This window comes from Dendrobates tinctorius, unplaced genomic scaffold (genome assembly GCF_039654945.1).
Source record: "Dendrobates tinctorius isolate UK_male_01 unplaced genomic scaffold, ASM3965494v1 ptg000233l, whole genome shotgun sequence".
Taxonomy (NCBI): Eukaryota; Metazoa; Chordata; class Amphibia; order Anura; family Dendrobatidae; genus Dendrobates; species Dendrobates tinctorius.
The window spans coordinates 5,605,856-5,618,682 of NW_027361900.1; the positions used below are offsets into that span (position 1 = coordinate 5,605,856).

The 12,827-nt window shown below is 42.1% G+C and overlaps 1 protein-coding gene across 1 annotated transcript in view; it reads left to right on the forward strand.

The window, feature by feature from the left end:
- Window positions 1-12,827, forward strand: part of LOC141060290 (uncharacterized) — a 64,484-nt gene that overhangs the window by 15,862 nt on the left and 35,795 nt on the right. Inside the window, 1 exon segment of the mRNA XM_073556506.1 lies at window positions 7,509-8,851. Within this exon segment, the coding sequence (XP_073412607.1) occupies window positions 7,509-8,851 (1,343 nt within the window).

Below are 12,827 nucleotides of genomic sequence, written 5' to 3' on the forward strand. Positions count from 1 at the left end.
AAACTGTAAAGCGCTGCGGAATATGTTAGCACTATATAAAAATAAAGATTATTATTATAGTGACCACTTTCACTACATGGATGATTTCCAGAAACACATAGTGGAAGTTTCAGAGCAAAAATTGCAAAAATGTCATTGTAGTGCCCAATATATTGTGCCCAGCTTGTGTCTCTGGAGACCTCCCCCCACCTACCCCCGGAAATTGTTAAGTCAGCTCTACTCAAATGTGTCTGTCACTAAATAATCCAAATGCTTGAATGTCAAAAGAGTTCAAAAACGCGGTTCTGTGTGGAAGATTGTAAAGCCGTCATGGAGGCATAAGGCTGGCAGTGATGGGCATTGTGGGTAATAATAGCGGGTATCATGCCTCATTCCTCTCTAGGAGCATACACGACATCTTCTCTGGGGTTCTTTCTTGTCTCAGTTACTGGGATGAGTGCAATAAAATGTCGCTCAGTGAGTCTTCTGATATCTTCACATTCTAAAGGATTGGTGGGGACAACATTGTCAGAAACAAGATTTTCAGTGACCTTTTCCTGATAATCAAGGAAAGTATCTGCATTTCCGGCTTTGTTGTATAACACAAAAGAATTATATGTGGCCACCTGAAACAAATACATGACTAACTTTTTATACCAGATCTATGATTTTCTTGATACCTGGTATGGCTGTAGATCCTGATCTGCAAGGTCCACACCCCATATATTTGTTGTAGTCAGTGACAGACACAGGTTTTGGAGTAGTGGATCCCTGTTGGTCTGCAGTGGCCCTTGTGGCATCTGTGGGGATCGAGCTCAGGATAAAAATACTAAAGCCCTCGAAATCCGCATCTCCATCTGACCCTGCACTTTCTTCGCTGTCAGAACATAAAAGTGCATAAGGCTACTTTCACACTTGCGTTTTTTTGCTGCGCGTTTTTTGCGCACACAAACGCATGAAAAAATGCATCATGCGTTTGAGTGCGTTTTTTTGCAGGTTTTGGTGCATTTTATAGAAAAAAAACGCATGAGTTTTTTTGCGCATAGGTGCGCATTGCAATGAGCACGTATACGCACCCATAGACTTTAATAGATGTTTTGCTGTAAAAAAGCGCATTGCGTGCGTATGCGTTTTTTGGGGGCAAGTCGGACGCACAAAAAAATGTAACAGGATGCATTTTGTGCGCCCGAGCGCACACTGCAAAAAAACGCGTGCGCATATGTATGCACACCCATGTTAAAGTATAGGGGAAAAAACATATGCGTTTTTTTTGGGCTAAAAAGCAACGCAGCAATGCAAGTGTGAAACCAGCCTGAGCCTCCTCTGCACTATAATACTGACGGGCCATTTTATTCATTTTTATTTTTTTTTACCGGAAATAGAAAACTACGACGTGATTGACGTGACCAAATTATTGGGGAAGCAATTGAGAAAAGCCTAATTCTTTAGCCCCAACACTGACCCTAACTCTAGCACTAACCCTAACCTGCCTTATCTGTATTGTTACTTTATAGCACAATCGCTGACTGACACAGCTGTTCCCAGCAGCACTTGTAACACTGTTTCTCCTCTAATCTCTCACTGACAGGAGATCTGAGGAGAAGCAGCGGTTTTTATGGGGTAGATCGCCCGGGAAAGTTCACTGCTACAACAAACTCTCCAATGATTTGTCTCATTGGCTGGTGTGACGCTGACATCATCAGGACCTGAACCAATCAGGTCTCGATGAGGTCAGGGGTCACAGGAAGCGTTGTGCGCCAGAATCCCCTCTTTATAAGCAGGGCCAGTTTTAGGCAAAGTGGGGCCCTAGGCAAAGTGTAAAATGGGGCCCAAATGCTGACAGATGGCACATCACAGAGAAGCATTTTGGTTGTAGTTACATTCGCTGAGTTCAGGACGCTAAATGAGTGTGATCGTCAATATAGAAATCGTTCCACACTTGTTTCCCGGCCTCTTTCCACCATCTGAGAAAGAATGATGGGGACAGAACAATCACTATTAGATCAATCTGTCCCCAGACAGTATCATGTATGGCATCAAGCCGCACATCTACAGTTTACACCGGCGATTTGCTGCTGAGAACAATGGTTTTTGTTCCGGCTTAAACAATCCAATCACTCGATGAATATGCAGCATTTTGCTTGTTTAGTATAATACACCCCATAGTCCGCCATATATTATAATGTGCACCACAGTCTTCCATATTGTAAAATGCACACCCCATAGTCCTCCATATAGTATAATACACTCCCCATAGTCCTCCATATAGTATAATACACTCCCCATAGTCCTCCATATAGTATAATACACTCCCCATAGTCCTCCATATAGTATAATACACTCCTCATAGTCCTCCATATAGTATAATACACTCCCCATAGTCCTCCATATAGTATAATACACTCCCCATAGTCCTCCATATAGTATAATACACTCCCCATAGTCCTCCATATAGTATAATACACTCCCCATAGTCCTCCATATAGTATAATACACTCCCCATAGTCCTCCATATAGTATAATACACTCCCCATAGTCCTCCATATAGTATAATACACTCCTCATAGTCCTCCATATAGTATAATACACTCCTCATAGTCCTCCATATAGTATAATACACTGCTCAGTCCTCCTCAGTCCTCATAGTGCCCCATATAGTATAATACACCACCATAGTCATCTATGTAGTACAATTCACTTCCATAGTATAATGCACCCCATAGTTCTTCATATAGCATAATGTATTCCCCATAGTCCTTGATACAGTGTAATGCAGCCCACATATAGTATAATGCAGCCACCCCATAGAGCATAATGCAGCCACCCCACAGAGTATAATGTAACCCCCCATAGAAAAAAAATGCAATCACCCCTCATAGAATATAAATAGAATACAGCACCCCATAGAATATAATGTAGCCCCAAATAGAATATAATACAGCCCACCTCCCCATAGAATATAATGTAGGTCCTTCAAAGAGTATGATGCCATCCTCCCTCATAAAATCTAATACAACCCCAATAGAATATAATGTAGCCCCCCATAGAATATAAAACAGCCCTCCTCCATATAGTATATAATGTAGCCCCCCATAGTATATAACACAGCTTCCCCATAGATTAAAATATACCGCCCATAGTATATAACACAGCCTCCCCCCATAGAATATAATATACCCCCAATAGTATATAACCCAGTCCACATATATAACCCAGCCCACATATATAACCCAGCCCACATAGTGTATAGCATAGGCCTCATAGTATATAGCACAGCCCGCATAGTATATAGCACAGCCCGCATAGTATATAGCACTGCCCATATAGCACAGCCCTCATAGTATATAGAACAGCCTGCATAGTATATAGCAAATCCCCCATAGTATATAGCACAGCCAGCATAGTATATAGCACAGCCCGCATAGTATGTAACAGCCCGCATAGTATATAGCACAGCCCACATCTTCCCCCCCCGAGAATGGCCCCAAAGTCCAGTAGTCACTGTTATAGTAAAAAAAACACTATCCTCACCTCTCATGCCTGCGCTGCTCCTGGCTCTTGTCTCAGCAGCTGCCGATGCGCTGCCTGGCACACAGTGAGTGCGCGATGACATCATCGCGCACCCGCAGTGTGAGGCAGAGCGGGGAATGATGGGAGAGGGAGCATCAGCTAACACTCTCTCCTCCAGCATTGCTTAGAACTGTACCAACAGATGCCGGTATAGTTCAGTGTGGTGGTGGAGGGGGGTCAGTGCTGGCAGCTGGCGGGCTCCCCTGCCTCACAGGCCCCATTGCGTCTGTGTGATGTGCTGCTAGCTGGGGGCCCCTGGGGGAACGGGGGCCCTAGGCAGATGCCTGGTCTGCCTGCCCCTAACGCCAGCCCTGGCTATAAGGTGCGTGGGGTTCCCGATCAGCAAGAAAGGCAACTGTTAGGTGGATTCATAACTGGCTTAGTGATCGGACCCAAAGAGTGGTCCTAAATGACTGCACATCCAGTTGGAAGAATGTCTCAAGTGGGGTACCACAGGGCTCTGTCCTGGGCCCTGTATTGTTCAACATCTTTATCAACTATTTAGATGAAGGAATTGAGGGTAAACTGATTAAATTTGCTGATGACACAAAGCTAGGAGGGATAGCTAATACTAGAGAAGATTCAAGGAAGGAATTTTTATGGATTAAACGTGCGCTACCAGACCATCACTCCTCACAAGTTGTGTAGTTAATACATTTATTTGCCTACGCGTTTCAAAGTTAAAAACTTCTTCCTCAGGGGATGATATGTACAGACAGGTATAGACAACGCCGGATTTATACATACACAATTCAAAAATTGGCGCCAAGAGTCACATGTTGCGAGGGAGAAAAAAAAAATCAGCGGTCATCAGTGTTACGATATCAAGGGATATTAAAAACTTATTCTTTTCAACAAATTAATTATTTTAATATATTTTCAGATGACTGTATAAAGGAAAAAGAAAAAAAGAAGAAAAAAGGAAAAAATTATGAACAAAAAAGGAAAAGAACCAGAAATAACGAGGTCCGAAAGAGAGCAAAAGTCAGTGCATAGACCACCACTCTGAATGAGACGATAACGTGTCACAAAGAAGAAAAGGGGGGGATGGATGGACATCTTTCTATAAAGTATATAAATATTTATTGAAGTTTATAAAATTAATAAAAAGGAATTTATCAAAAACTTTATTGCATGTAAAAAGAATAATTAAAATTATAAAAAGCATGTGTGTAAAATGTGAAAAAAAGTGTCTATTTGATAAACCCGCAGCAGAAGAAGTATTGCATAAAAATTAGCACCTTTATGGTGACAAGAGTTAAAAATGCGTGTCTAAATCCAGAATAAAGGAGTATGTCTGGTAACAGATTTATCCTTTATTCTGGATTTAGACACGCATTTTTAACTCTTGTCACCATAAAGGTGCTAATTTTTATGCAATACTTCTTCTGCTGCGGGTTTATCAAATAGACACTTTTTTTCACATTTTACACACATGCTTTTTATAATTTTAATTATTCTTTTTACATGCAATAAAGTTTTTGATAAATTCCTTTTTATTAATTTTATAAACTTCAATAAATATTTATATATTTTATAGAAAGATGTCCATCCATCCCCCCCTTTTCTTCTTTGTGACACGTTATCGTCTCATTCAGAGTGGTGGTCTATGCACTGACTTTTGCTCTCTTTCGGACCTCGTTATTTCTGGTTCTTTTCCTTTTTTGTTCATAATTTTTTCCTTTTTTCTTCTTTTTTTCTTTTTCCTTTATACAGTCATCTGAAAATATATTAAAATAATTAATTTGTTGAAAAGAATAAGTTTTTAATATCCCTTGATATCGTAACACTGATGACCGCTGATTTTTTTTTTTCTCCCTCGCAACATGTGACTCTTGGCGCCAATTTTTGAATTGTGTATGTATAAATCCGGCGTTGTCTATACCTGTCTGTACATATCATCCCCTGAGGAAGACGTTTTTAACTTTGAAACGCGTAGGGAAATAAATGTATTAACTACACAACTTGTGAGGAGTGATGGTCTGGTAGCGCACGTTTAATCCATAAAAATTCCTTCCTTGAATCTGAAGATTTATGGCCACGGCGTGGTCATTTGGATGTGCAGCAAGCTGACCTTGTTCCTTTATGCCTGTTACTCTCCTGCAGAGGGTGAGTATAAACCATTGACTTATATCTGTGTTTTCTCGGGTAAGACCCTATTGCGCTCTTTTTCTTTCAGTTTCTACAATACTAGAGAAGAGAGAGAGAGGATTCAAAAAAATATAAATAAATTGGAGCAGTGGGCAGCAACTAACAGAATGGTTTTTAACAGGGAAAAATGCAAAGTACTACATCTGGGCAATAAAAATAAAAAAGCATATACAGAATGGGAGGAATAGGGCTAAGCAACAGCTCATGTGAAAAAGTCTTGGGTATACTAATAGATCACAGACTGAATATGAGTCAACAGTGTGATGCAGCAGCAAAAAAGGCAAATGCAATTCTAGGATGTATTAACAGAAGCATACAGTCTAGATCACGTGAAGTCATTATTTCCCTCTACTCCTCTTTGGTCAGACCTCATCTGGAATATTGTGTCCAGTTTTGGGCACCACATTTTAAAAAAGACATCAACAAACTGGAGCAAGTTCAGAAAAGAGCGACCAGAATGGTGACCGGTCTGCAAACCCTGTCTTATGAGGAAAGGTTGCAGGATTTGGGAATGTTTAGCTTGCAAAAGAGAAGACTGAGAGGAGACTTAATAACTCTACAAATATCTCAAGGGCTGTCACATTGTAGAAGGATCAACTTTATTCTCATTTGCACAAGGAAAGACTAAAAGCAATGGGATGAAACTGAATGGGAGGAGACACAGATTAGATATTAGAAAAAACTTTTTGACAGAGTGATCAATGAGTGGAACAGGCTGCCACGAGAGGTGGTGAGTTCTCCTTCAATAGAAATCTTTAAACAGAGGCTGGACAGACATCTGTCTGGAATGATTTAGCGAATCCTGCTTTGAGCAGGGGGTTGGACCAGATGACCCAGGAGGTCCCTTCCAACTCTACGATTCTATGATTCTATGAAACCTCCGACCATAGGCAAATGTCGGCTCTGCACAAAGCCCTGCTAGTGCTGACGTTTATCTACCGTTGGCAGTCATGAAGCGGTTAAGTTAAGGGTACCATCATTTCTGTCCAGGCCTATTTCATGAGTTTAATTTTTTTCATTCTGTGGAAGCATGGCTGGAAAGCAATGTCTGACTTTCATTTGTTCATTTTCATAGATTTTTGATTTATTATTACTTTTGTAAGATTCAAGTTATTTCTGTGACCATTGTGGGTTTTTCTGTAACTAAATGAGGGGTACCAGCAATTTAGACCACGTGTGTAGGAGGAGTGAATATTTTGACTCCACAGCCACTTCCCGGAAATTAACACTTAGTGGATGTTGGAGAGGGAAAATTACACATTTGCCATTTTATTACCCAGCACATAGTGCCCAGATTATGCTCCAGGAGACACCGCAAATTAAGTGGATTCTTCTCACTATAATATTGCTAAATACAGGGATCCTAAATGTTGTTTGCGCACACTGCAAGACTCCGAAGTGAGAGCGGATTTTGCCGGATTGGGTTATAGAAACCTTGTTGCTTTTCAACAGCCTTTGAGCCACTAATAGTGTGGGAACCTCTGTTTCTCCATTGACAGATGATGGACCTGAGTGGGGACTTGTTGTTTGTGAGATGAGAATTGGTATTATTTTCGCCTACATAACATTGATTGGATTCTTTTTATTCGATATTTGGGAGGCAGAATGAACAAACAGTTGAACACCACACACTACTGGTTCATCCAACAAGGTTTTCTATTAGACTGTGAACTGTCATTGTCTTGGTAAATAATTAAAGTTTTTTACATAAACTGTCTGTAAAAATGGCAAGCTAAGTAGAAATGTTCAAAAATATAAAACTCAAGGATATTTTATTAGAAAATAATAATTGTTTTTTATCTTAGCAGATGACTGTACCAGGAGATCAGAGGGACAGCTGACATCTTCAATTTTCAAATCTGATGATCTTGAGATCTTACAAGATACAACTGAAGTGATTGCTGTTACTCCAGATATACCATCATCCATTCACAGGAAAGATCTCTTATCTGATCCTATGAAACAGGTCCCATCTTCTGATTCATTACTGACTACTAAGGAAAATCAAAGTCACAAAAGAGGCATTAAAAAACAAACTGCTCCTAAAGCAAAGAAGTCATATTCATGTTCAGAATGTGGGAAATGTTTTACATGGAAATCACATTTTGTTAGGCACCAGAGAACTCACACAGGGGAGAAGCCTTTTTACTGTTCAGAATGTGGGAAATGTTTTACACATAAATCATATTTTGTGACCCATCAGAGAGCTCACACAGGAGACAAGCCTTTTTCATGTTCAGAATGTGGGAAATGTTTTACATGGAAATCACATTTTGTTAGGCACCAAAGAACTCACACAGGGGAGAAGTCTTTTTACTGTTCAGAATGTGGGAAATGTTTTACACATAAATCATATTTTGTGAACCATCAGAGAACCCACACAGGGGAAAAGTCTTTTTCATGTTCAGAATGTGGGAAATGTTTTAACTATAAGAGGGATCTTGAGCAACATCAAAGAATTCACACAGGGGAGAAGCCTTTTTTATGTTCAGTATGTGGGAAATGTTTTAGCCGAAAAGTGCTTCTTGTTACACACCAGAGAACTCACACAGGGGAAAAGCCTTTTTCATGTTCAGAATGTGGGAAATGTTTTAACTATAAGAGGGATCTTGAGCAACATCAAAGAATTCACACAGGGGAGAAGCCTTTTTTATGTTCAGTATGTGGGAAATGTTTTAGCCGAAAAGTGCTTCTTGTTACACACCAGAGAACTCACACAGGGGAAAAGCCTTTTTCATGTTCAGAATGTGGGAAATGTTTTAACTATAAGAGGGATCTTGAGCAACATCAAAGAAATCACACAGGGGAGAAGCCTTTTTTATGTTCAGTATGTGGGAAATGTTTTAGCCGGAAAGTGCTTCTTGTTACACACCAGAGAATTCACACAGGGGAGAAGCCTTTTTCATGTTCAGAATGTGGGAAATGTTTTAACCAGAAATCACATTTGGTTAAGCACCAGAGAACTCACACAGGGGAAAAGCCTTTTTCATGTTCAGAATGTGGGAAATATTTTAACCGGAAAGCGCTTCTTGTTAGACATCAGAGCAGTCACATAGAGGAGAAGCCTTTTTCATTTTCTTAATGTGGGAAATATTTTACTTGGAAATCAGTTGTTAATAAACATCAGAGACGTCACATAGGGGAGAAGCCTTTTTTATATTCATAATGTTGGAATAGTTTTAACCAAAACTGAATCTTCTTAAATGGGTTGTCTCTTGTCATTCCTCATGTTTGCTGACAAAAGGATAAAACTAAACTTTATTAATTCCAAATGTAAAACTACACCCATAATTCACCCCCTGAAAGTTAATCAGTAGGTGACTAAGAGAAAAAATATGTACCCCACAGTTCAGTGTATAGGGTGAGGTGACGTATACACACTCACTCTCCAAGCCTCTCATCTCTGAGGGTTTCATCGTCCTCTCCAAAGGCGACTCATCAGGAGACTCTTTAATATTGACCTATATTCAAGCGAGACTAGACAAAAAAACCCTGAAACTATATACTGTGTAAGTTTATAAGCCAGTCCAGTGTCAGGAATAGATAGTATGTGACAATACCGTATAATTCTTGTGTTTTTCTCCTATAGGGACTGCCCTAGTTTGGTAATGTAACAGCTGATAATTAGTAGTGCAGACAAATTGTCCTAGACTAAACTCAGTCTTCAGACGGCCCAATATGTACCACTCAGGGAAAACTTACCTGCTCCAAAGATCATTAGCAGCTTCTAACTAATGGCCATGCTGCGGTCTGTCAGGGAATGAGTGCAATATCGGTATAAAGACTAGGGATATGTGCAATCATAATGTCTGGGGGATCTGTGCCATTATTTAGTATGAATATGGAAATTATCTCTGAAAGGTAAGTGTTCCCTGAGCGGTATATACTGTATTGTCACATACTATCTATTCCTGACACTGGAGTGGCTTATAAACTTACACAGTATATAGTCTGGGGTCTGGGGTCACCCAATATGGCGCTAGTTTTCTGACTGTTTCGGTTAACATGATACATGATTTTAGGGTTTTCTTCGTCTAGCCTCGCTTGAATATAGTTCAATATTAAATAGTCTCCTGATGAATGAATGAATCCAGTGAATATTCATGCCAGCAGGAAGCCGGTGGCTGACACTGCGCGCTACTGAAGAATGAATGCTCACTGCTCTCTGTGCGCACAGTCCCAGAGAGTACTCCGGCAGCTGTGCTCTGCTTGAGAACAACGCATGACGTCCCTGCCATGTGCTGCTTACAGGCATAAAGCAGTTGCTGGCATTGGAGCAGACGCTGTGAGGGAGCGCAAGGATAGGTAAGTGTAATGGGTTTTTTTTAATGTCTTCTGATGGGGCCATGCATACCCGGATGGGGGTGGTGGCCAATTATAAGGATTGGGCCATACATACCAGGACCACAATGGGGGCCAATCATACCATAATAGGGATGGGGCCCTGCATATCAGGATAGGGATGGGGCCATGCATAATAGTATAGGGATGAGGGCGATAATTACTGCCAGGATAGGGATGAGGAGGCATGCATAATAGGATGGGAATGAGGAGTCATGCATACCAGGGTAGGGATGAGGGGGCCATGCATACCAGGATAGGGATGAGGGGGTCATGTATACCAGGATAGGGAAGAGGGGGTCATGCATACCAGGGTAGAGATGAGGGGGCCATGCATACCAGGGTAGGGATGAGGGGTCCATGCATAACAGGGTAGAGATGAGGGGGCCATGCATACCAGGATAGGGAAGAGGGGGTCATGCATACCAGGGTAGGGATGAGGGGGCAATGCATACCAGGATAGAGATGAGGGGGCCATGCATACCAGGATAGGGAAGAGGGGGTCATGCATACCAGGGTAGGGATGAGGGGGCAATGCATACCAGGATAGGGATGAGGGGGCCATGCATACCAGGATAGGGATGAGGGGTCCATGCATACCAGGATAGAGATGAGGGGGCCATGCATACCAGGATAGGGAAGAGGGGGTCATGCATACCAGGGTAGGGATGAGGGGGCAATGCATACCAGGATAGAGATGAGGGGGCCATTTATACCAGGATAGAGATGAGGGGGCCATGCATACCAGGGTAGAGATGAGGGGGCCATGCATACCACAGTAGGGATGAGGGATCCATGCATGCCAGGAAAAGGATGAGGGGGCATGCATGCCAGGGTAGGGATGAGGGGGCCATGCATACCACAGTAGGGATGAGGGATCCATGCATGCCAGGATAGGGATGAGGGGGCATGCATGCCAGGGTAGGGATGAGTGAGGGATCCATGCATACCAGGGTAGGGATGAGGGGGCCATGCATGCCAGGATAGGGATGAGGGGGCCACGCATGCCAGGATAGGGATGAGGGGGCATGTATGCCAGGATAGGGATGAGGGGGCATGCATGCCAGGGTAGGGATGAGTGAGGGATCCATGCATGCCAGGGTAGGGATGAGGGATCCATGCATACCAGGATAGTGATGAGGGGGCATGCATACCAGGGTAGGGATGAGGGATCCATGCATACCAGGGTAGGGATGAAGGGGCCATGCATGCCAGGATAGGGATGAGGGATCCATGCATACCAGGATAGGGATGAGGGATCCATGCATGCCAGGATAGGGATGAGGGGGCATGTATACCAGGGTAGGGAAGAGGGGACCGTATATACCAGGATAGGGGATATTAAGTAAAGAATTTACTACATTTTTTACCTAATTTCCTCCTCTAAAACCTAGGTGCATCCTATAGTCCAAAAAATACAGTATATATATTTTTTTTTCTCAGCTCATTCCTCGTGTTTGGCCTCAATAAAATAAAAACACACATACTCCACTGGCGTGCCAGTGGCTGACACTGCGTGCTACTGAAGAGCAATGAATACTTACTGCTCTCTGCAATGAACCGTCCCGGTGAGTACTCTGGCAGCTGTGCTCTGCTTGTGAGCATTGCATGACGTCCCTGCCATGTGCTGCTTACAAGCATAAAGCAGTTGCTGGCACCGCAGCAGACGCTGTGAGGGAGCGCAGGATAGGTAAGTGTAATATTTTGTTGTTTTTTTTAATGTTTTCTGATGGGGCCATGCATACCAGGATGGGGGTGGTGGCCAATTATAAGGATTAGGCCATGCATGCCAGAACCGAGATGGGTGCCAATCATACCAGAATAGGGATGGGGGCCCTGCGTACCAGGACGAGATGAGGGCCCTGTATACCAGGATAGGGATGGGGCCATGCATACTAGTATAGGATGAGAGTGATAATTCCAGCCAGGATAGGGATGAGGGATCCATGCATACCTGGGTAGGGATGAGGGGGCCATGCATACCAGGGTAGGGATGAGGGGGCCATGCATACCAGGGTAGGGATGAGGGGGCCATGCATACCAGGGTAGGGATGAGGGGGGCATATATACCAGGATATGGGATATTAAGTACAGAATTAACATTTTTTGCTTCAATTTTTTTCCTAATTTCCTCCTCTAAAACCTAGGTGCGTCCTATAGTCCCAAAAATACGGTATATATATCTTTTTTTCTCAGTGAGCTCAGTCCTCATGTTTGGCCTCATTAAAATAAAAACACTCATACTCCGCTGGTATGCCGGCTCCACTTCAGTGATGTCGAGACTCACTGTCCCGGGGCTTATGTGAGGTTGTTACATCACACGAGCCCTGCACCCAATCAGCGGCAGTATTCTGACTCTTCCTGCTGGCTGTGAATCCCAAGGGTTCTAACTATCAGCTTCTTAGATAATTGTATAACTCATACTCACACCACCAGGCGTTTTCAGGTCGTTTTAACTCCACCGGCAATGCAACTGTAGAAAGACCAAGAGTACCTCTTTGTGGCATTTTGACTTTTTTTTCTCATTACGCCATTTAGCAATCAGGTTAATTTTTTTTTTATATTGATAGATCAAGAAATTCTGAACGTGTTGATACCAAATATGTGTATGTTTTTTTTAATTGTTTTATTTTGAATGGGGAGAAATGGGGTTAATTTGAACTTTTATATTTTTTTATTATTTTTAAAAACATTTTTTACTTTTGGGATTGTGAAGACATACAGCATTGTATCTTAATTAACCAGATGACTATTTTTATCAAACGAAGAATAATAGCAGTATGATG